The sequence below is a fragment of the Passer montanus genome, unplaced genomic scaffold (genome assembly GCF_014805655.1).
Source record: "Passer montanus isolate IOZ18808 unplaced genomic scaffold, ASM1480565v1 scaffold67, whole genome shotgun sequence".
NCBI classification, from domain to species: Eukaryota; Metazoa; Chordata; class Aves; order Passeriformes; family Passeridae; genus Passer; species Passer montanus.
The window spans coordinates 700968-721767 of NW_024371815.1; the positions used below are offsets into that span (position 1 = coordinate 700968).

The window sequence follows — 20800 nt, forward strand, 5'->3', positions numbered from 1 at the left end:
AACGGGAACGGGAAGGGGAAGGGGAAGGGGAGGGAGCGGCGGCGGAAGCGGCCGCTGGCGGGGATGGAGCTGGGAGGCGGCCGGAGCCGGTAAGCGCTGGGCTGGGCCGGGCCGGGCTGGCTCCTGCCCTTGGGCCGCTGTCGCGCCCGTGCCAGGCCGCGCCGCGTTTTCCCCCGCCCGGGGCTGTGTGTCCGTGGGCTCCTCCCGAGCCCGCCAGCGGCCGCTGCCCTGCCGTGTCCCCGGGCAGAGCCGGCCCGCAGCGGGGCAAACCCTCCCTGTGTTCTGCCCTCTGCTCCTCCTCGAGCCTGGGCTGTGCCCGGGCGAGGCTGAGGGGAAGTGAGCCATTGGTAAACAGCGGCTGTGCCGGAGGGGTCCCGCGGTTCGGGAGCGGCAACCCGTGCCCGGCCCCCGGGGAAACACATCCATGAGTGCTCCCCAGGGATCAGAGGCACTTCACTGGCAGAGTAACTGCAGGGGGCTGTGGTGGGAGTGTCCACAGGGAAAGCGAGTGGATGTGCTTTCTTCATTTTAAAGCCTGGTCAAAGTATGATAAGCAGTAATAGGAAAAAAAACACAATAAAATAACGCCTCCATGTAATTAGCCAGAGACAGAAGTAAACCGGGATAAATTAATGTGGAACCCTTATTGTTCATGAGATTTGAGAATGGGGCAACAACTATCTGGTCGTGCTTAGTAGAAGGTGGTTTTTCTGCTTCTTTCCTTAGAATAGGAAGGTTTTCCTCCTTCATTCCTAGTTACAAGGTAGAAATTCAGATTGTCCTAATAGTTGGAATTGTCACATTCACAAGTGCACAGGGGAGGCATTGCATGCTTGTTGGGGTAAAAACAAAAAAGTATAGAATTCAATGTAAATGTGTTGTGTTGTCTTTGCAACCTGTTAAGAGGGGATTTTTTCATTTAGATACTACATTGTATTAAAAACAATACTATGCTAATGTGTCTAATTAATCAGATCAACGCTGGAAATGTATGTAGCTAGAACAGCAACAAAAGCCTGAAATAATACTGGTACTATGTTCTCCCTTCTGAGTTTAGAGGATGAAGAAACTGAAGTTTTCCTCTACAAATGCTACTGATTTTGTACATACAATGTGTTTTTGCATTAGAATCTAATTATTGTGCAAGTTGTCTAAACTGGGATGCATTTTTTTGTGGTTATGGGGTCCAGTTTATGGCAGCACCATTAGATTTTTGCAGATGGTCTTTGTTGTAAGCAAAACTCTGTTAAAATCAGTATTTCATATGTGTATTGCTGTGTATCTGTTGGTGAGCAATACTGTGACTCTTCTTTAACCAGAAAAATGTCATTATCCATCAAATTGCAGGTGTAAACTGAAGTCTGTTTCCTTTGAAAGCTAAAGTAAATTGTAAAAATGTTTTTAATATTTTAAGTTAATTTTGCTATTTAACATTCACCTTAGCATTTTATTTCATTATAGGTAATTTAAGTGGTTTTCTAGCATGGACACTGTTGCTAGCCACAGCTGTCATCTTCTCCAGCAGCTACATGAGCAACGCATTCAGGGGCTTCTCTGTGACTGCATGCTGGTGGTGAAGGGTGTCTGCTTCAAAGCACACAAAAATGTGTTAGCTGCTTTCAGTCAGTATTTCAGGTATGTGATAGAAAATTTTTCTCTTAAAAAAGTTAACTAAATGCTGTTGGCTGAGGTTTTCTCTGAGAAGGGTATTTGTTTTATTTATTTATTTCTGTTGGTCGTGGGAACTCTTGGGAGTGTAAGGAGAAAAGGGAAATTGTTTGTCCACAGATAAAGCTGTGTCAAATATTCACAGTATGCTCTTTGATTTTGACATTTTATTGATTTACTTGCTTGTAGTGCTTCATATAATAGATTCTGGCATGGATCTGCATCCAGTATTTCACCAGAAAAAGATAACTGCTTACAAGGAACATAGTAGAGTATATGAACAGAGCCAGATAAGGGGTGGAATTCATAAAATGTTATAATTTCCAAATAATGGGACTTGTTTCTGCTAAATAAAATGTGGCCATATAGGTTATTAGTGAATCTCTGCTTATTCAGATTCTCAGAGACAACAACTGTGGGTGGCCCATTACACCACATCACTGCTTTCTTACCCTCAATTGTGATTCCAAATTTTCGAGGGTGCTGGATCTCCCAGCTTAGTGTTTTATATTAGTTATGAGTAAGCTGTTAGATCTGGCAGTTTTTAGACCTTTTTTTTTGAAACATCTCTAAAGCTTGACTGCTAATTCATTTGTAAGAAACCTACTTTTATGTTACGGCCAGAGAAAAAAGATAAGAGGTTCCTTTTTCTCCTCTAGTGCTGTACTGCTGATGAAGTGCAATTATGCTCAAAGACCAAATTTTTGAAGTAGTTAAAAAGAACTAAGAGCTCAACTCCTATTAAAATTCAATAGGATATAAGTGGCTAATCAATTTAGGCTCTCAACCCAGATCTGTTCATTATAGTTCTTGTTTTAATTTAGATAGGATGGTCTAGATTTATGAAAGAATTTGGATGTGGGCACTGACTTGAGAGTATTCCCTGCATTTCTGAAGTTTCAGTATAGACTCACATTTTCTTAAGATTTAGAGTTTATTGATATCATGCCTGCCTTTAAACAAACCCAAATCTGAGATTTAACCCACAAAGAGGAACCATTAAGTTTGGGGCATTTTTTAGTGTAGGAAAGTAATTACATAGGAGAGGCCTGGCACCATTTATATGTCATTGTTTACTGTGGGACTATCAGGATTTTAATGGGTCCAAAGTTTTTGACTGAGAGTGAGTATGAACCCACTTAATCTAGGACTGCTTGTGCATGTGAAGAACTACATCTCTGATGCTGAGAATACTTTACATCAAATAGTAAGAACTTTTGTGAATTCATTCATTATAAGGATTCTGTGACAATTCAGTGGGTATTGGTTGTACTGCTGTTTTAGGATTATGTACCTGTACTCTTCATTATTCTTTTACTTGGTTCATATCCAGTACCAGTAAAAAAGAACCTTTTTTTGACATGAGAAAATAAATTGAAAAATAATATCATCTTCTTGTTTAATATTGCCATCCTCTTGTGTATTTGTGGAGAAAGAACTCATGCTAAGAGCTTTGATAGGCTTACTGATGGAGCTCAATGGACAAGCTCAGTTGCCAGAGGAGAAGAGTTTTGCTGACTTTGAGGTCTATCTTCTCCATTTTGCTAGAAAATTTATGTCCTGTTTGATCTGCCATGATGAAAGGAGAAGAACCATTCTGAGTCAACCAGTTTTGCAAATCGTCCATAAATACACCACTGCACCTAATGTGTGAAGAATGGTGGATAAGAAACCACAAGCACAGGGTGTTATTTCAAAACATACAGAAATACAGAATTAAAGTTAGATAAAGGATCATTTACTTTGATTTATACTTCAAGTGCACTAATGTAGGACTAATATATAAGACATGTAATTGAGGAGTTTTGAGAAACTGATCATCAATCTAGGTAAGCCAGCACAAACACAGAAATCTAGGTAAGGCTTTAGAGTACAAACTTGTTTCATACCCAGCAGCCTATTTGACATCTATGTATGTTTTTCTTATTGAAGTGTTTGTAAATTGTTTGTGTTTATTTTGAATATTTGCCTTATTTTATCAGGACCCTTTTCCAGAATTCTTCAGGCCAGAAGAATGATGTGTTTCACTTGGACATCAAAAATGTAGGTGGCATAGGCCAGATCCTGGACTTCATGTACACCTCCCACCTGGATCTCAGTCAGGACAATGTACAAGCTATGCTGGACATTGCACAGTGCCTCCAAGTGCAAAATGTGCTGAACATTTGCCACACCTTTTTAAAGTCTTCCACAGCTGTGGAGCAGGCAGCCAGCATGCCATGTAATAGTGTATTTTCACTGCAGAACACTTTGGGTACAGGTGCCAGCTGTGCTGGTGATGGCTATGGGACAAACCTATTGCCTGAGTGCTCAGCTGACAGACAAACTAACAAAGGCTTGGCTGAGCACCACTCACAGTCTGTTAATCTGCACACCCCGTCAGGTGATGGACAGAAACCACCACAAGATTCCTTAGATGGCAACTGCACAGAGCTCCCATTTAAGCAACCAAGTTACTACTATAAACTACGGAACTTTTACAGCAAACAGTTCTATAAACAAAACGCTTGCTCTGATCACGAGAGAGGAGCAGAACCATCCTTTTCTTACAGCACATCCACGGAAATAAACACAGTGGAGAGTAATTCTTGCACTGTCAATCACTCTGAGTGTATTCTGGAAACCTCTGAGCATTTACCATCAAACTTCCTGGTTCAGGCTGCAAGTGAAGCTGCTCCAGACCAAAATGAGCAGAGCACAGTTATGCAGCCCAGCAGACAGATGCGGCTGAAAAAGGCAGTACACCTCAAAAAGTTAAATTTTCTAAGATCTCAGAAATCAGCAGAGCAGCCCCCTGAGCCCCAAAGAGACGACAGTAGAATAACAGAAGTAATTGAACCTGTAAATGAAAGTACCACGGACACAGCAGATGCTAGAGTTACTGATGAAAAAGAAGCTGAAGATTTAGTGAATTCAGAGAATTTTGAACCACCTGTTGAAGTGGAAAGATCTCAAGGTCCTTTGGAACAAGAAGGACAATCACAGACTCTTCAGTCACAGAAACAATATACTTGTGAGTTATGTGGGAAGGCTTTCAAACATCCAAGCAATTTGGAGCTACATAAAAGGTCTCATACAGGTACAGTTATCAGTTACTTGGTCTGCAGACCAAATATTTCAGTTACAGAGAATATCTTGCAGTGTCTCTTGATTTAGAGATGCTGGTTAAGGGTCTACTTTCAGAAGGCTGTGGTTTGTTTTGTTGCTTGGTTTTTTTTTTAATGGATAATCCTACAGAAATAAAGAACTGTAATATCAAGTTTTGCTGGGAGTTGTAGAAAAGTTTTCTATGTATTTGGGGTTTTGGGTGCTTTTTCAAAGAACATTGTGTGAATTTGATGAAAATGAAATTTCAGTGAAAATTTTGGTTTTCTCCTGCATTTAGATGAGTCATTTCTAGTCAGTTTGTCAGGTGGCCCAGATGTTTGAGCCAGATGACAACAAAAGGTGTAAACAAATAAATGGTACTATAAGTATACTAGAATATGTCTGTTCTCTCTGGTCATATATTCATTGTAAGATACAAGTGATTGGGGCTTGGTAGTAATTTTTTTTAATCTGTTGAAATATGTCTTACAACAACTTTAATTGTGTTTACCTAGAGAGTAAGGCTCTTGTAGGCTGCAGAGTAAATGGGAATTTTGAATTAATGTACTTTGTTTTAAAAACTCACAGGTAATATTTTTAAACCTAACATAGATTTATTTCTAAGTATCTTTTTATTCTAGTGAAAAACAAGTCCTAGTTTAACTGCAAGTTATTTAATTTGTCTCTTCAATTTAATGAACATATCCTCTTATTAGAGATGCTTCTTTAGAAGAGATTTTTAAAAGTACCTTGGCTAAGCAGGTAACACCATTGATTCAAATTCCTTGAGATAGTATTACTCCTGGTTAAGCTGTTGAATATTTTTTGCTTTTCTTTTTCCCTGTATTAAATATACAAATGCATCTCTCTCAATCTTGTCGAATAAACATCATTTTGGAAATGATCATGTATTGGTACTTTGACACTAAATATGAAACTCTCTTAGCAGACATCTATTTATTTTGTCAACTGATCCTCAGAATTAAAAATTTCTTTTTATATTTTATTAATGGAAAAATCTTCTCAGAACCTGAAAATATGAACATTTTGCATTAGCTTCCTGATGTTTTCAGTTGTTAGCTTTAACTGCTTCTGTATGTTCATGTTGCTAATACTTTTTTAAAAATTTGTTCTCCTGTGAAAGAGTTGCATGTCTCTTACCTAGATCCTCTTTTTGCCTTGTATTTTTTTGAATCTTATTATCTGGTTTGATCTGGTGTCATCAGGTGTATTTTAATATCCTAGATTTTCAGGAAAACAGATGATCAGATAGATGACAAGAGCATCTAGAAAAGTCCCTGCTAACTGCAGTAACATATCAATTTGGGCTGGAGAGACCCCAGGATTCAGGAATTCTCAGCTGCTTCTCACACACCATCTTCTTCCAGTAGCTGTCAAAAATCCCAGACTTGAATGCTAGTTAATAAAGCATTAGCATTCTTCTACGGATGTGCTAAGATGACAAAAGCCTAAGTTTAACAAATAATAAGCACATCAAAAGTGCTTCTTTTCCATCAAAGGACGGAAAAACTGAGGCAAGGATATGACTAGAAATGCCTGTTTGCTTCCCTGTCATTTTTGGGAATTATTCCCTTTTATTTCCCTGTTATTCATGTTAATTTTTTTAAATACCCAACTAGTGCAAAAAGAGTGTTTGGGAAATTGCGGTGGATGGTGAGTAGGATGTTGGTATTGGAAAGACCTGAAGCAGAAGGCACAGGGCACATCTGTATTGTTACTGTTAGGTGCACTGGTAGTTGAGTAATATAAATGTATGCTAAAAGCCATTTTTATTCATCTGCCACTTCAGAAAGCATAGCAGATTGCTAGCTAATCAATTTTATTTAAAAATATTAATTTTCTAAACTAAGAAAAAGGGTTAGCAGGCATTTAAGTCTTACAGGGCTCACTGAAAGCCCTCCCAATACAGCTTTGCTGAAGAGATGGAGGAGGCTGAAATGGACATGTCACAGTGGCAAACCTGTTTTGAACCCAGAAATGACAATTCTTTCAACACAAGTGCTGTGGTGCTGTGATTGTCAAGAAAAAGCACATGCAGAATTCTCTGTCCCTGATCACTAGGAGCTGCCAAAGAATGTACAGGTTGGCATGGGTGCATTGATGAGCTTTCTATGTGAAGGCAGTCAAACTGTGTTCAACAGTCATTGTGCTGGCACGTCTGACTGTTTTATTTGTATTATTATTGTGGACATTTAAAGGAATCTCTAAACAGCACTTACTGCACTGACTTTGAATGATTAGATTTTGAATGCATGTTATAATTTGTTCTTTATTATTATATTGACTTGTCTGAAAAAAGGGAAGCAAGTGTATCTATTTTATATAGTCCATGCCTGTCCAGAAACATCCAGTGGTTTTGTTGGGGTATTTTATGTATTTTCAGGGAACATCTCAAAAGAGCAACCCAAAACAAACTCTGGCCCATGGAAAGAACTCTTGGCAGGATGGAAGGCAAGAGGAACAGAGTAGCACTGCCATGTAATGCAATGCATTGTTGATCCTCAACCTTTTCATTCTGAGTTTTGATTGAGCAACTTCCAGCATTCCTTGCCTTAGTGAGTACAGCCCCTCACCTTTGTGATCTCATCAGGAACACCACTTCTGCCTTGGTGCCTTTCTCCTCTGGAGCTGACACAACACTGCTTTCATCACTGTTGTGTGCTTTGTCTTCACCTCTTCTTGCAGAATGTTGAAGAAGAAAGGGTGCAACAGAAGGTAGAAAGCACAAAGCAGGCCAAGGGTTCAAAAGTAAAGTCCCCGGGATTAAGCCCTGTCTAAATTGTATCCAGTTACTACTTTTCCCCAGTTTTTCTCTATTGCTGTTGATCCAGCCATGTATCCCACTATTCTGTATTTTATCTTCTTGCAGGGTGTTGAGCAAGAAGGATACAATCTGGTGTTCTCAGATGAGGTTTTTGGTTTGGAATTTATTGACAGTTGTAGAATCATAGACTGATTTACATTGGCATGGATCTCCTGAGGTAATCTGCTCCGGTTTCCTGCTCAAGGCACATCAAATTAGATTGGGTTGTTTTGCTCATGGCCTTGTGTAGTGAAAATTTTGGACATCTCCAGAGACAGAGTTTCCACAACCTCTCCAGACAATCACTCCCAGTATCTGACCACTCTCATGGGGTAAAAGATTATTTTCATATATCTAATTGGAATTTGTCATGATCAAACTTGCATCTGTTGCCTCTTGTCCTAAGACTGTGTACCTGCTTGCATCTGCCCTCCCAATCCTGTAGACAGCAGTGAGATTTCCTGTGTGCTGTCTTTTCTTAAGGCTCCAGATATGGTCTCACCGGTGGTAGCAGAGAAGAATAATCTTCAGCTTCGTAGCTGAACTCTTACTATTACACCCTCAGGTACAGCGAGGCTATTTGCTTCTGAGCAATAGGTTATTTGATAAGCCCAGTGGTTTGGAATTCTATCCAAGTGCACAGTTGTTCTCCAAAAAGTAATTTGATGTTTCTTTTCCCCAAAAAACCTGTTTGTTTTATCTTTATCTTGGGGGAAAGCTTCCAATTCTTTGTACATCAGTGCAGTTAGAATGAGGCTGCATGCAGTCTACAATAATTGTTTGGAGAAATTTGAGTCTCCAATTCCTTCCCTTACTCTCTAGTCATTTCAGAATGGATTCCTGTTCAGATACTATTCTTTAGGTCTCCAGTAACTTTTTTTTTTTTCTGTGTAGGTAATTTCTGCAAAAATTTCTTACTGTTTGTTATCTTCCATTTCATATTATCTTGATGCTTTTATAGCTTTCAGAATCCTTCCTAGTTGCTACAGATCTGGCTCCCTGTTGGTTTCATTTACATTTGTGTTGTCAGTATCAGAATTTTTAGTGTTTTGTAAGTTTAAAGCTGTAATGAAATCAAGTTTCAGTGCTCTTTAGAGTTGAGTGACTTTATAGTTGATTTACTGGTTTCATAATTTTTATCTTTAATTGAAAGAAAGCTTTTTTAAAACGGCCAGATTTCCATTCTTCATTAAGCAAAGTAGGTAAAACCTCAAGCTGTCAGACTAACTGCAAGGTTGCAATCTGTGAAACAACATAACTGTGTGTTTACTCTGTGTTTTAAAATCTAAAGAGAATTGCATTTAGTCCTTGATCCTAAAATATGTTGGAAAAACTTCATCTGTATTTGGCAGGAGGAAAGGCAAATGGGATTTCCAAACCTGGATATGGTAGATGTTGCTTGTAACATTTCCAAGGATGGAGGAAAAACATTGATGTAGAGAATACTTAATGGAAGAGAAGCCAAGAGGTCTTCAGGAAAATTAAAATTAAAGAAGTAAACAAAAGTCTTTGTACAGATTTTTTAATCATGATCAGAATTAAACACAGCTCTTTTTTCCCTTTGCAAATATTCTGTTTTCAAAATCATAGATTTACACTAGTTTGTTGCCCTGCACATGTGCCCTGCACAAATGTCCTTTAAATGTGCCGTTAGACTCATGACAGATGATGATAAGTGTGACTGCCATTGAATCAATGGTATTTGAGAATCATTTTTGTTTTCATCATTCTAAAAGATGCAAGTAAAATTTTATCAACAGTGTGAAAACTAGGAAACCAGGAACTAAGCAGGGGGAATTAAAAAGTATAGAGGAGAAAAAGTTATTACAAAAACATATTTGTCTTAAATTAACCATGAGAGGATTGAAGTGTACAGTCACATTCTAGATTGAGAGTCAAGTTATTTTGAAAAGCTGAAGTGGTCAGCATCAGTTTTTACTAAAGCTACTAATCTGTTTTTAGAGATTCGAGGATAACAGTTTTACATTTATAAATTCAAAATTTTGGAGCAAAATACTTCAGGTACTTCTATATAGGATGAAAATTTGAAGGCAAATATGTGTTTTCTGGAACTGAATGGCTATGTGCTGAACAGAGATATATGATAGACATTAAAATCAGAAAACAATTCTTCCAAACCAGCTTCACTTCATTTCTCCTTCTTTTTAAGAATGTGTCTCTGTGCAAGTGAAAGAACAGGTGCCCTTTCCATCACTGTTGTTGCTGGGCTTTGTCATCTCTCCTGTTCTTCCTGATGTCATGGTACTCCTTTAATTTAGAATCAAAAGTATTTTAGAAAGATTAAAACCTGTACCCATTCGTATCAAAACTCTTCTACTTATTTTGAAAAATAAATTCTGAGCAAGTCTGCCTTACAAACTCAGTGGTAAAAGCTGTATTTCCCTCTTGAATTCCCCCTTAAATACATGGGTAAGTATCCTTTTGGGGACATGTTTTTACTCTTACATTACATGTTTTAAAAGGAAGTGTACCAATTTTAAACATTTCTGTTCTACTGCAACTACTAGAAGTTCTATGTTCTGTTTCTTCTTTTAGGTGAGAAACCTTTTGAATGTAACATTTGTGGGAAACACTTCTCACAGGTGGGAATATTTTATATATTATGGTACTTACACTTGAAATGCATCTCTGTTGTTTCTAAAAATCTTGGATTTAAGATTAGATTTTTTTTTATTCAAAGACAGAATTCACTCTAGGGATAAATTATTAAAATGTCTGATATGAGAGCAACATGTTGAATGTTTTGAATTTCTTTGATGCATTCTATGTCTTTGATTCTGTCTGCTCTCAATAGATGTGTTATGTATTTTACATTCAAATGAATGTTTGAGATAATACAGAGCCACAGCTATATTTGAAATACAAAGAACATTCATTTCCAAAGTGTTCTTTTGCTTTATGCTTAAAGGTATGTTGTGAATAGCATTTTACAGTGTCTAAAAAAAGTGCAGATTCAAGTTTTATGTAATGTTGTATTCACAATACAGTTTCATCTTCCTAAATGGCATAAATTATTAAGTAGGTTTGAGACAGATAAAAAGAATTTGTATCCATATAAGTGGGCTCAGTTTCTCTCAGGGAGAAAGAAACCACCACCTGGTAGAAGTGACAAAACTCAGCTATGATTTTAAAAAAACTTCATGTGAATTTTCATACTTACATACAGGGCCTAAGCTTTAGCTGCTTTATTGGCCCTCCAGTGTTTACTTCCTGTTCTGGGTACAACAATTAATTTGTATTTCTACAAATCTGGTGCCTAGTTGTGTCACATTTCCAAAATATCTCTTTCTTTTCTGATTTTGTGGTTGAGAAGTGCACATGTAAGAACAGCAGACAATAAACAGGGGCATATTTTTATACTAAGATTACATAATTATTGTTGAATAGCTTTGGCATTTCTTATGGGTCCAGGTTTAAGAATTAGAGCTATGTGCTTTTTGCCTACCTACCCACTACTGGTTGTGCTGCTTTGGCTTCAGTTTCACAACCCACCAGTGGGCCTTGTTTGACCCATGAATCTGATGCCTTTGTGTCCTCCAGCTTGTTGCTAAATATGAATATAAGACTGCATCCAGTGAACAATACTGTTTCATCATGTTTATTGGGCAATTTTCAGCAAAACTGGGCGTGTTTTTCAGACAAAGAAGAACATTTTTATTCATTCTGATGGCTGAACTTCTGGTTATTAAAAGAAAAACATGGATATTTCAAATACAATTAAAAGTACTTTTGGCAAATAGGGTGGTATTCTGTACTACTACAGTGGGGGATGAGGGAAGTGGCACACAGTGTTTGACAGGCATGACAGACTCTCATGCAATATGCTGTGCTCCTCTTTAATTACAGAAACAAACAAAACCCCTGACAAAACTGGATATTTCTGCCTTTTACTTAAACCCTCCCAAACAGCTTCCCTTCCCTCCCTGTGACCTGGCTTGCCTGGAAGGACAGGTAGATAACGTGGTCATGGATAATCCCTACATATCCAGCACAGAGCCAGAGCACTCAGCCTCTGTGCTGCAGTTCTTTCTCTGCTCATGAAGGGGTCTTGCACACTGCTGAGCTACTTGCCTTTGAATCCTGAAAATAAGTAACATTCCTTCCACTCACCAGAAAGTAAGATGCATTAATATAAGATAATTATTATCTATTTTTGCTTAAAATACCATCTCCGATCTTGTCCTTTATCTTCTCTGTCTGCAGGCACAGAAATAGAAACACTTTTCTTATTTAAGCCTTTGTGTTCTGTGCTTTTGAGAGAGTGCAGCTGTTGGGCCTGGTGGGATGTCTGGTCCTGCTGAATGTTGCTGATGTGCTGTGTGCTGGAATGTGGAGCAGAAAATGAAAGAAGTAGGGGAAATTGATGTGGGAACTCATAATTGGGAACAAACAGCCATAAAATCTTTGATTTTTTTTTGAGGGAAATGTTTCTTTTTTATTTCCAAGCCTTCGTCTTCTCTCATTGCTTGTACACAGCTTATTGTGATGTGAACCCTCTCTGGCTGGTGATCCAGGATGTTGTGTTTCACCTCCTCCTGCAGAGATTCTTTTTGGGGCCCATGTGTGTAAGGTGCTTCACTTTGAAAGCTTGCCATTTACAAAAGGACTAAGTCTGGTGGATCTCTCTGGTCTCCAAATTTGAGAGGAGGTCTATGCAACCATTTAGAGGATTCTTCTGAGCGTTTTTTTTCTTGCACTGAAATGCAAGCAGAAATCCCCTTAGGTTTTTTTCCATTGGGATGGCATGTGATGCTTTAACCAAGGTTAAAGCTTAAGAAAGAATACAAGCTATTGATGTTTTTACTGTGTTGTATCTTAGCACAGATAGTAACAAGCTTTGCCCTCATTAGGAGGAAAGGACATAGGCTTGTAATAAAGAAATTTATCTACTTGCTGCTTTCTGCAAAATGTTTTTATTCTTTATATGCCTTTGTGGGAAATAATTGTTGCACTTCAAATTCACCCTTAGTCTTTATCTGGAATAACTTTCAAATGCCCATGATAGGGTTTGTTTGTGACATGGATAGAAGTAAAGGTTCTATCTTTTTTTTTTTTCTGTATGTTTTTCTAAAATGCACCGTGACATAAAATCCCTTGTCTTTGAAAAGCAAAAATTATTCCATGATTCATCTTCTTCTTCCCCAAGTACCTAATGCCTTTCTTTGAGTAGACTTCAGTATTAGAAAGTTTGGCCTTAGAAAACAGTTGTTCAGTCACACTGTTGTCTGAAAAAATGTACAGGGTTTAAAGAAGGCTCTTTCAGGGTTCCCACATTGATCCATTCAATACTGTCCTCTGAGTGTGTGTGTCTGCAGTACTTGAATTCTGGTATATAAGGTCTGATTACAGTGATAGATCATAACAGGTAATTTATTATCCCAATAAGTCAGAAGGAATTAGTCTGGGTCTTATTTTTGCTATCTTACTGTGACTGATGAGCACATGACAAACTTTGCATCCCAAATTTTCTTTCCCAATTTAAGGACTTGATGTTTCCTTAAATAGAAACCAGGCAGTTATCAATTAAAAAGGTTTAAAAACTGACTATGGAAGTGTGCACAATGTATGGACCATCTGCAGCTCTTCTACAAGGTGTGTCTTGTGGTTTGAGAGCTGGACTCAGCGGAGTAGTCATTCACAAGGACTAGAGGCTTTAAAACATTTCAAAACAAGTTGGACTCAGTAAGAAGATTTTATCTAGTCATTGTCTGGTTTGCTAGCTAGACTAGTGGGATTTTTAGAGGATTGAGAGAGGAAAGATATGTAATAAAATTGTTAGCAGTAGTCACTTTTCTGTATTGCTATTCTGTTTTATTTTGGTATGAGTAAATAATTTCAGGTTTGGAGCATCTGAGTATTTTATGGGTAGAAGAATGCTCACCCTATTCTTTTCTTTTTAACCATCTGGTAGGTGAATTCAGACATCCTTGTGTAACAATATTTTATTTGTAGGACAGGGCTAGTGAGACTGACATGAACCATACCGTTAGTAAGTTTTCTTTTTCACTGCATTCTAGATAGTGTAATTCTCATTTATAATTGGATCTGCTTTCAATTGTAGGTCTTTCTTTTCTCTTAACATTTGATTTCAGGCTTCTTGTTTTTATTTTTTTCCCTATTTCTCTTCTTGTCAATGGATAATTGCATAGGTAAACAATTTGATGTTGAAGTATGTGGTAGTCTGTCTTTACTAGATAAGAATGCTTGAGTTCATACATGCTTTGTAGTCTTCACTGCCTTAGAAGTAGGAATAAAAAGCCAGTCTCATAGTTTCCATCACTGGGGTTTTTTTAATCTGTATACAGCAACAGGCAAGCTGAATTGAAATGCTTAAATTGCTCTCCCTTCAGGCAGGTAATCTCCAGACACATTTACGTCGGCATTCTGGTGAGAAGCCGTACATTTGTGAAATCTGTGGGAAAAGGTGAGTAGAAGTGTTCATCTTAGTAAAGTTAACATGAAAATATTTGTTCATGCTTTCTGCTAATCTTCATGATAAACTATGGGCCAAGAGCTAAGGCAGCATGCTGCTCAATTTTGTTTAGAAGATGCTGGGTTTAAATGTGTGCTGATGGGATTAAAATACATAAATGTTTGCAATTGACTTGTTGTAAGATAATCACGTCACCAGACCTTGTGGTCTAAAATTTTTGTATATTGGTATGTAGATAAGAATAGCATGGAGTGTATTTGTTGTGTTATATGTATTCTTTTGTGTATTTTTGTGTGTACTTTGAACAGTGTGAGTCACAATAAATCATGTGGGTTTGTACATTTTCCTGACATTTTTGTCATTATTTGGTGATACTTTTTTTTTTACATTTTATGGAATTCTGAAGTATGGGAAATTTGACAAATTTAAGCAGAGCATTAAATAATTCTGCTAGCATTAAATAATTATGCTAGCTAACTAATGCAGGAATAGCATAAAACGCTGAATGAATTAGTAACATTATTGGTAAAAATGGTTTTTGGAGGTTTTTTCCTAGCATAAATGTAACTGAACATTGTCAGTTTAAAAATATTTTCTTAATTGCATCTATTTATCTGTGTTTTAGGTCTTAGTCTTTGCTCAGAACATCAGACATCCATTTAAGCCAATTTCCATATGATAGTTTAGGGAAGTAAGGGCCTTATAAAGACCCTTGGGTTTCTGTGTTGTGTTACAGGTTTGCTGCTTCTGGTGATGTTCAGCGCCACATAATTATTCATTCTGGAGAAAAACCTCACCTGTGTGATATCTGTGGCAGAGGTGTGTAAGAACCAAAGTTTCTGTCTCAGGCTTTTTAACTGAAAAATGAGGAGTCATTTTAATCTCAGAGTCTGTCATATTTTTCCAGGTTTCAGTAACTTCAGTAATTTAAAGGAGCACAAAAAGACCCATACAGCAGATAAAGTATTCACCTGTGATGAATGTGGGAAGTCGTTTAATATGCAACGAAAATTGGTAAAGCACAGGATAAGGCACACTGGAGAGAGACCATACAGCTGTTCAGCTTGTGGTAAGGGTCACTGTGCATTGCTTGGTTGTGTCTTTGCTTTTTAAATGATGAGTAAAAGTGTCTTTGTTAGCAGAGTAACAATTAATCAAAACTTTTAAATTGAAACACTATGTCGTGAAAGTCAGTCACAAAATTTTCCATCTTGCATGCTTCATAGTCTTTCATTTGGTGTAATAGACTCCTTTATTTCTTGTAAGTTTAAAAGAGAATTTCAGTTGAAAATTAGAGAAAAGAAGTAAGAGGAATCAGCATAGTGTGTATTTGCTAACATGTTTGCTACGGAGATGCTCAGAGTAGCTGCTTCAAAAATAGGTTTATTTTCAGAGTAGTCCTTTCTGATGGGAAGTTAGGTTTGACATCACTTCGCTATTGATGAGGTCTTTTTTTTCCAATTGCATACCATTTGATTTTAACTCCATTGACCCACAGAGTTTGACAATAACAACCTTTCGTTACTTTGCTTCAGCCTCTGGAATAAAATCAAAACTTGATCAATATTTCAGAACACTCATTTTCAAAATCTGTTAGATAGGCCATACTGCCAGGAGGTCTGAAAATGGCTTTTGATCTGGTACATCCTGATCTCATAGGTTACTTAGCATCCTGCATAGTATTTTTTTTGTTTGCCATTATGTGTTATTTTGACAGAATTTCACTCATGTTCTGAGGAATAACTTTGGAGGAGGGTAGCTTCATATGTCCAAATCCACCTGCAGTATGTTTTATTTGCACAGTCTTAAGGCACAAGAAAAAGCCAATATTATCAGGAGGCCTTGCATCAGAATGAGGAAATAGATACACAGGATACAAAAGTAAAAACAGTCAGTTGTGTTGCTACCATTAAACAGGCTTGTTTTCATTTTGTCTTGTAGTGGTCTTCTGAATATTTTTGATTTGTGCAAAGAGGATCTGATGAAGCATTAAAAAACCATTCACACTATGCAAAACATCCAGATGAATTACTCCAGTAATTTTTAATCTTATCATTACTGTTTAATAGCTGTTCTGAAGAGAAATCTGTGCAGCAAAATGAAAAGTATGCTGCTGAAAATTGAGACTGCAGTTTTATTGGACATTTAATATAGTTCATTTTGGTTGGTCCTTGCAAAATGAGATAAAAATCACAAGCTTACTTCTACTATTTTAAAAAATGTGAGGTGTCTCAATCTTGTGGCAATTCTGGAAATTAATTCTCTCTTTTTCTGCTTGTTCTCCTACACTTGGGCTTGGTTCAGCCTCAGACTCTTTTCTTTGCAATATGGTGATTGAGCTTATTTGAGTCTGTAGCTTTGAAGATGGACAAACAGTTGAATAGTTTTCTAATATTTACAGCAATAAAAAATACAGTTCTCACACATTCTCTGGCCAGAATATAAAAAAAGGACTGCTGCATTATGTTAGCCTAAAGTTAACAAAAAAGCTAACTTTGTCAGCAGTTTGAGAGTAGTTCCTTGATGATGAACAAACCATTTCTTTCTATGATGCAGCTCTCACTGGAAGAATATATTTAGAAGCTTATCAGCATACTGTTTTTCCAGACAGACAAATTAAATTGATAGTTTAATTAATTTTTTTCTGTTAAGATTGAGGCAAACTGAGAGCACTCACAGCTTTCAAGTATTAATGGATATTCCTCTCTGGAGACAAAAACTAAACCCATTCATTGGGAAACACAAGTTAGAAAATCAGATCAAGAAGAAGAAACAAGTTAATGGAATTGTAAAAATAGATGGAACTTGTTTGAACCTGTTCTAGATAAATGATGGAACATAGTTTCTGTAATTAAAACATGTTGATTTGCTTGTGTTGAGAACAATATCTGAATCTCTCCCTGGTCTCTGGTAGGGAAGCGTCATATTGCCGCAAAAGTTCCATGCTGTTGTTTCCTTATCCGCAGAAGTTTCATACCTTCTTGGATGATTGCTCTTGGGCAGCTCTTCAGAGCCCTGACTCTTTTTACCTCACAGCTCCAGTTCCTTCTCAGCCAGCCAACCCATTCTTTTATAACACTCTTCTTCTCTTTGGTCACAGCTGTGGCCTGTTAAAGTCAGGCCTGCTCCTAATATTTGGTAATTGACCCAGCTGCAACTCCTTAGGGCTGAGATTCCTTTCTGCACCATCTTTATTTTCACATATTCTGTCCCCCCACAGGGAAGTGTTTTGCAGGCTCGGGTGACCTGCGCCGGCACGTGAGGACGCACACGGGGGAGAAGCCCTACACCTGTGAGACGTGCAACAAGTGCTTCACGCGCTCGGCCGTGCTGCGGCGGCACAGGAAGATGCACTGCAAGGCCTCCGAGGAGGGGCCCAGCGCCCTCGAGGAATTCACTCAAGGCATTGAAACGCCCGACCTTGACAAGTCCCAGAGTTCTGACTCTTTTGGCCCAGAGATGTCTGTTACATTGTTGCCAGTGTCTGTCAAATTCCCCGTTCATCCCGCTGGAAACTCCCCTGAATTCGACAGTTCCGCGGACTCTTACTGTAAGCTGCGATCCATGATCCAGCACCACGACTCGGCAAACCCGGAGAAACTCGGCGTGGATCCTGCTAAACTGCTGAAAGCGCAGGCACAGCAGACTCCAGCAGCACCCCCACCATATGCCTACCCAGAGGTGGATGTGTCTGCAGCAGAGGAGCCCTTGCAGCCCGACGGCATTCCCATGATCCGCTCCTCCGTGCCCGGCCTGGACGGGCACTGCACCGAGCCCCTGGGCAGCCGCGCCTCCTCTGCTGCTTACAAGAGTAACGAGGGGCCCTTCTTCTCCAGCATGACCCTCTGGGGCTTGGCCATGAAAACCCTGCAGAATGAAAGCGAGTTGGAGCAATGAGGGCTCAGCTGACTGCACCAAAACTACTTAGAGGTGTTTTGTGCTAACGTGGTTGCAATTGCACTGCAGCACGGAGAGATCACAGGGAGTTTTCAGGCCAGGTAGCTTGGACACTGACAGGGATCAGAGCTCATTCCCAGAACCACGTGTAGGCTGCCTTTATTTACACTGCTTCTCAGCAAAGTTTAAATGCACTGTTGGGGACCTTTGCTGTTCCGTGACTGCATTGTGTAGCTCCTGTGTTACTGCCATGAGTTACTGAAATTTTCCACCAACTAAATTTACCATTTAACTTGGAATTTTTTACCTAATAATGGAGGAAAGCATGGCCAGTGTCTTAAGTTCATGATTTGGGTACAGCTCCAAGCATGGGTCATCAGAGCTGTGTTATGGTGTAGATATGACAGGAGGAAAATGCTTAACCAATCCCTAGTGAACCTGAGTTTCAGTAGTGGCTTTCTTACCAGTAGGGTCATCAGGTTACAGGACCTGAGTATTGGGACATTAAATTTAAATGTTAAATACTGGGCAATATTTGTTATAGTGCAAAGTAACTGTATATCTAGAAACTTTATTTTTTTACAATAAAAGCTTTTTTTTTAGTATTTTATAAACTATTTTGCACAGCAGATTATTTGTAAAATGAAGGCCAAGATCAAGTTGTGAATAAAGAGAAATTGTTTTACAGTGCTTGATGTATTTTGTCTGTGAAGGAATTTCAGTAATAGTTCCATCTATTCCAGGTATCTTTACCATGCTAAAGGGGATGCCATCACAAGAAGAGCTGCACTATGAAATAAATGCAATCTATGCACCAGTAAGTTGTCTTCTACTTGAATGAGTAAAAGACATTGGCTGATTAATGGAATAAATAGCCTGTTACAGGACAGAAACGTTGCTTAGAGAGGCCTTTTTCTGCTTTGGTGCTTTGAATAGTTGCTGCATTTCAAACTGCTTGCTACAAATACATGACATTCTGTGGAAATTTAAAGCTTGGAAAATATAGTATTCTTCTATTTTTTTAAGGTGTTTTCCCCCCAAGAATTCAGAAGTAGTTGTTCTCTTGTCGTGTTGACCACTGTACACTGCAGTCTGGGGCTTCACTTCCTGACTTCCTTTACTTGGTCCCTGCACCTTCCTGGGCTGCTTTCAGTCTGAGTTCTAATGAGTGTTTCTGGCCTTCAAACAAAGGGCAGCCCATTACAGTGTCTGTGTGAGTCTCAAAAGATACACATTTCTCTCAATAGTCATTCAATGTTACAAAAAACTTTTTTACTACCTTTACAGACCAGTTTAAAAAAAAAAATTAGCTGCACTAGAGAGCAAGTTGGGATTTTTTTTTTACCTTTCTTTTCTTGTAGTGCACATATACTATAAAACTTAAAAACAATATTTTTCCAGCCAGTGAAGTCAAAACAACAAAAGTTTTTGCAGGACATGTGTTAAAAATAGCACATAGTCTAGCTGAACAGAGTCCCACACAGATTAAGCAGAGAACACTTTATACATGTGAACCCTGAGCTCTCCCCTCATTCCTTGCCTGTTGGATTGTTTGCTTTGGAACACTGCAGTTCCCTGTGGGAATTGCCCATGTGCCATTCTACAGTCCAGGTATTACAGTTCTGTCCCTGACCACGTGTGCTCATGCTCACTCTCACTCTGCTTTCCTTGCGCTGGTGCCTGGGGCAAAATGTAGGTATCTGCCAGTCACGAGCTCTGTAGGTTTCCTCTTGTCAGAAACTATTTTTAAATTTACTTATCCCAAGAGAAAATAGAAATTTGACTCTGTTCCCACAAGGATTTTGTTGCTTGGAAGGACAGATCTGCAATTTAAACCTAACTTTTCGGTTGTCTCTGATTCCACAGTGATTTTGCTTTCTCTGTTGTATTTTTGAGTCACTGTAGGATAAGTTTAAATCAAATTGTGTTGCAACCTTTGTGCTCTTCTAACAGTGTGTTGGAGGTCTGGAGGAATGTGTAAGACTGTCATAAAGGGAAAGTGGCAACTTGAGATACTTTTAAACACATAGATAAGGTCAGACCATGGATTAGTATCAGGTGCTTTGTGCTAAGAGGACAGCTCTGTTGCATCAAGGATTATTCCCCTTGCTTGGCAGAGTTTCTGTGAGTTGTTTCACACCAGAAACGTGACAGTTCTCAGAACTGCTACCAGGCTGGGAGTGCTCCTTGCAGTTTGGAGGGTTTGTTAAAACACCACGCTGCAATGTGGCATCTTTGAGAAGAAAGTAGAGCAAGCACTGGTAGGAGGAAGCTGTTCCATCTGAGTTTGTGCAGCTGGAACCAGAAAAAATGAGGAGTTACAGCACTGGGAAGGAGCACTAAGAACTGTTGTTTCTAGCTGGCTTGAAGGAAAAGCTGAGCAAGAGAGAAAATTCAAAAGATTAGTAGGTGGATAAAGTCAGATGGAAGAGAATGAATTTTAATGTATGGAGTAAAAATTTTGGATTATGAAGCCCCATCCCTGCAGCCACTCTGCAGTGAGAATATCACTGCCTGACTGCAAAAAAATGTATTTTGCTGTTGTGTTTCCAAAATCAAATACAGTCTGTCAATTTAGTATTGTCTGAGCTTTTCTCAGGGAGCCATCAGCAGAAAATGACCTTGAAAGAGGCTCTTTGCTGTATCATAATAATTACCTATGCCAACCTGTAGGTCTCTAATGAAGAGGATTGAGTGGGAATAGCAAATAAGGTCTGATAGTCCTGATGCTGCCATAAACCTGGCACAGCTGGAGAGGAGCAGCGACCTCTGTGGCTTTGAAGAGCTGTGGACACCGTGACACCAGTGCTGAGCCAGGGATGTTTTACAAGCAGCAGACACCCATCCATAGCTGCTGCTCACAAATACCC

The 20800-nt window shown here is 38.7% G+C and overlaps 1 protein-coding gene across 2 annotated transcripts; it reads left to right on the forward strand.

Moving 5' to 3' along the window:
• The first annotated feature begins 14 nt into the window (after window positions 1–14).
• Window positions 15–18667, forward strand: ZBTB49 (zinc finger and BTB domain containing 49). Of its 2 annotated transcripts, XM_039728929.1 has the most exons (9): window positions 71–89; window positions 975–1102; window positions 1462–1635; window positions 3651–4747; window positions 10136–10182; window positions 13951–14024; window positions 14770–14852; window positions 14941–15102; window positions 17254–18667. In XM_039728929.1, exons 3-9 carry the CDS (start codon window positions 1484–1486, stop codon window positions 17928–17930), a joined length of 2292 nt encoding a protein of 763 aa, XP_039584863.1. In that variant the 5' UTR covers window positions 71–89; window positions 975–1102; window positions 1462–1483; the 3' UTR covers window positions 17931–18667. The 2 variants fall into 2 exon arrangements, with proteins under 2 accessions (XP_039584862.1, XP_039584863.1); XM_039728928.1 differs by lacking the exon at window positions 975–1102 and having other exon boundaries at window positions 15–89.
• The last annotated feature ends 2133 nt before the right edge of the window (window positions 18668–20800 follow it).

Bases quoted from the DNA above. Each gene is read 5' to 3' on its own strand.
- ZBTB49 (XM_039728928.1), top strand. From the start codon at position 1,484: ATGGACACTGTTGCTAGCCACAGCTGTCATCTTCTCCAGCAGCTACAT. The intron at 4,748-10,135 runs GTACAGTTATCA...TTCTTCTTTTAG, and splicing joins ACATAAAAGGTCTCATACAG to GTGAGAAACCTTTTGAATGT. The intron at 10,183-13,950 runs GTGGGAATATTT...CTCTCCCTTCAG, and splicing joins GTGGGAAACACTTCTCACAG to GCAGGTAATCTCCAGACACA.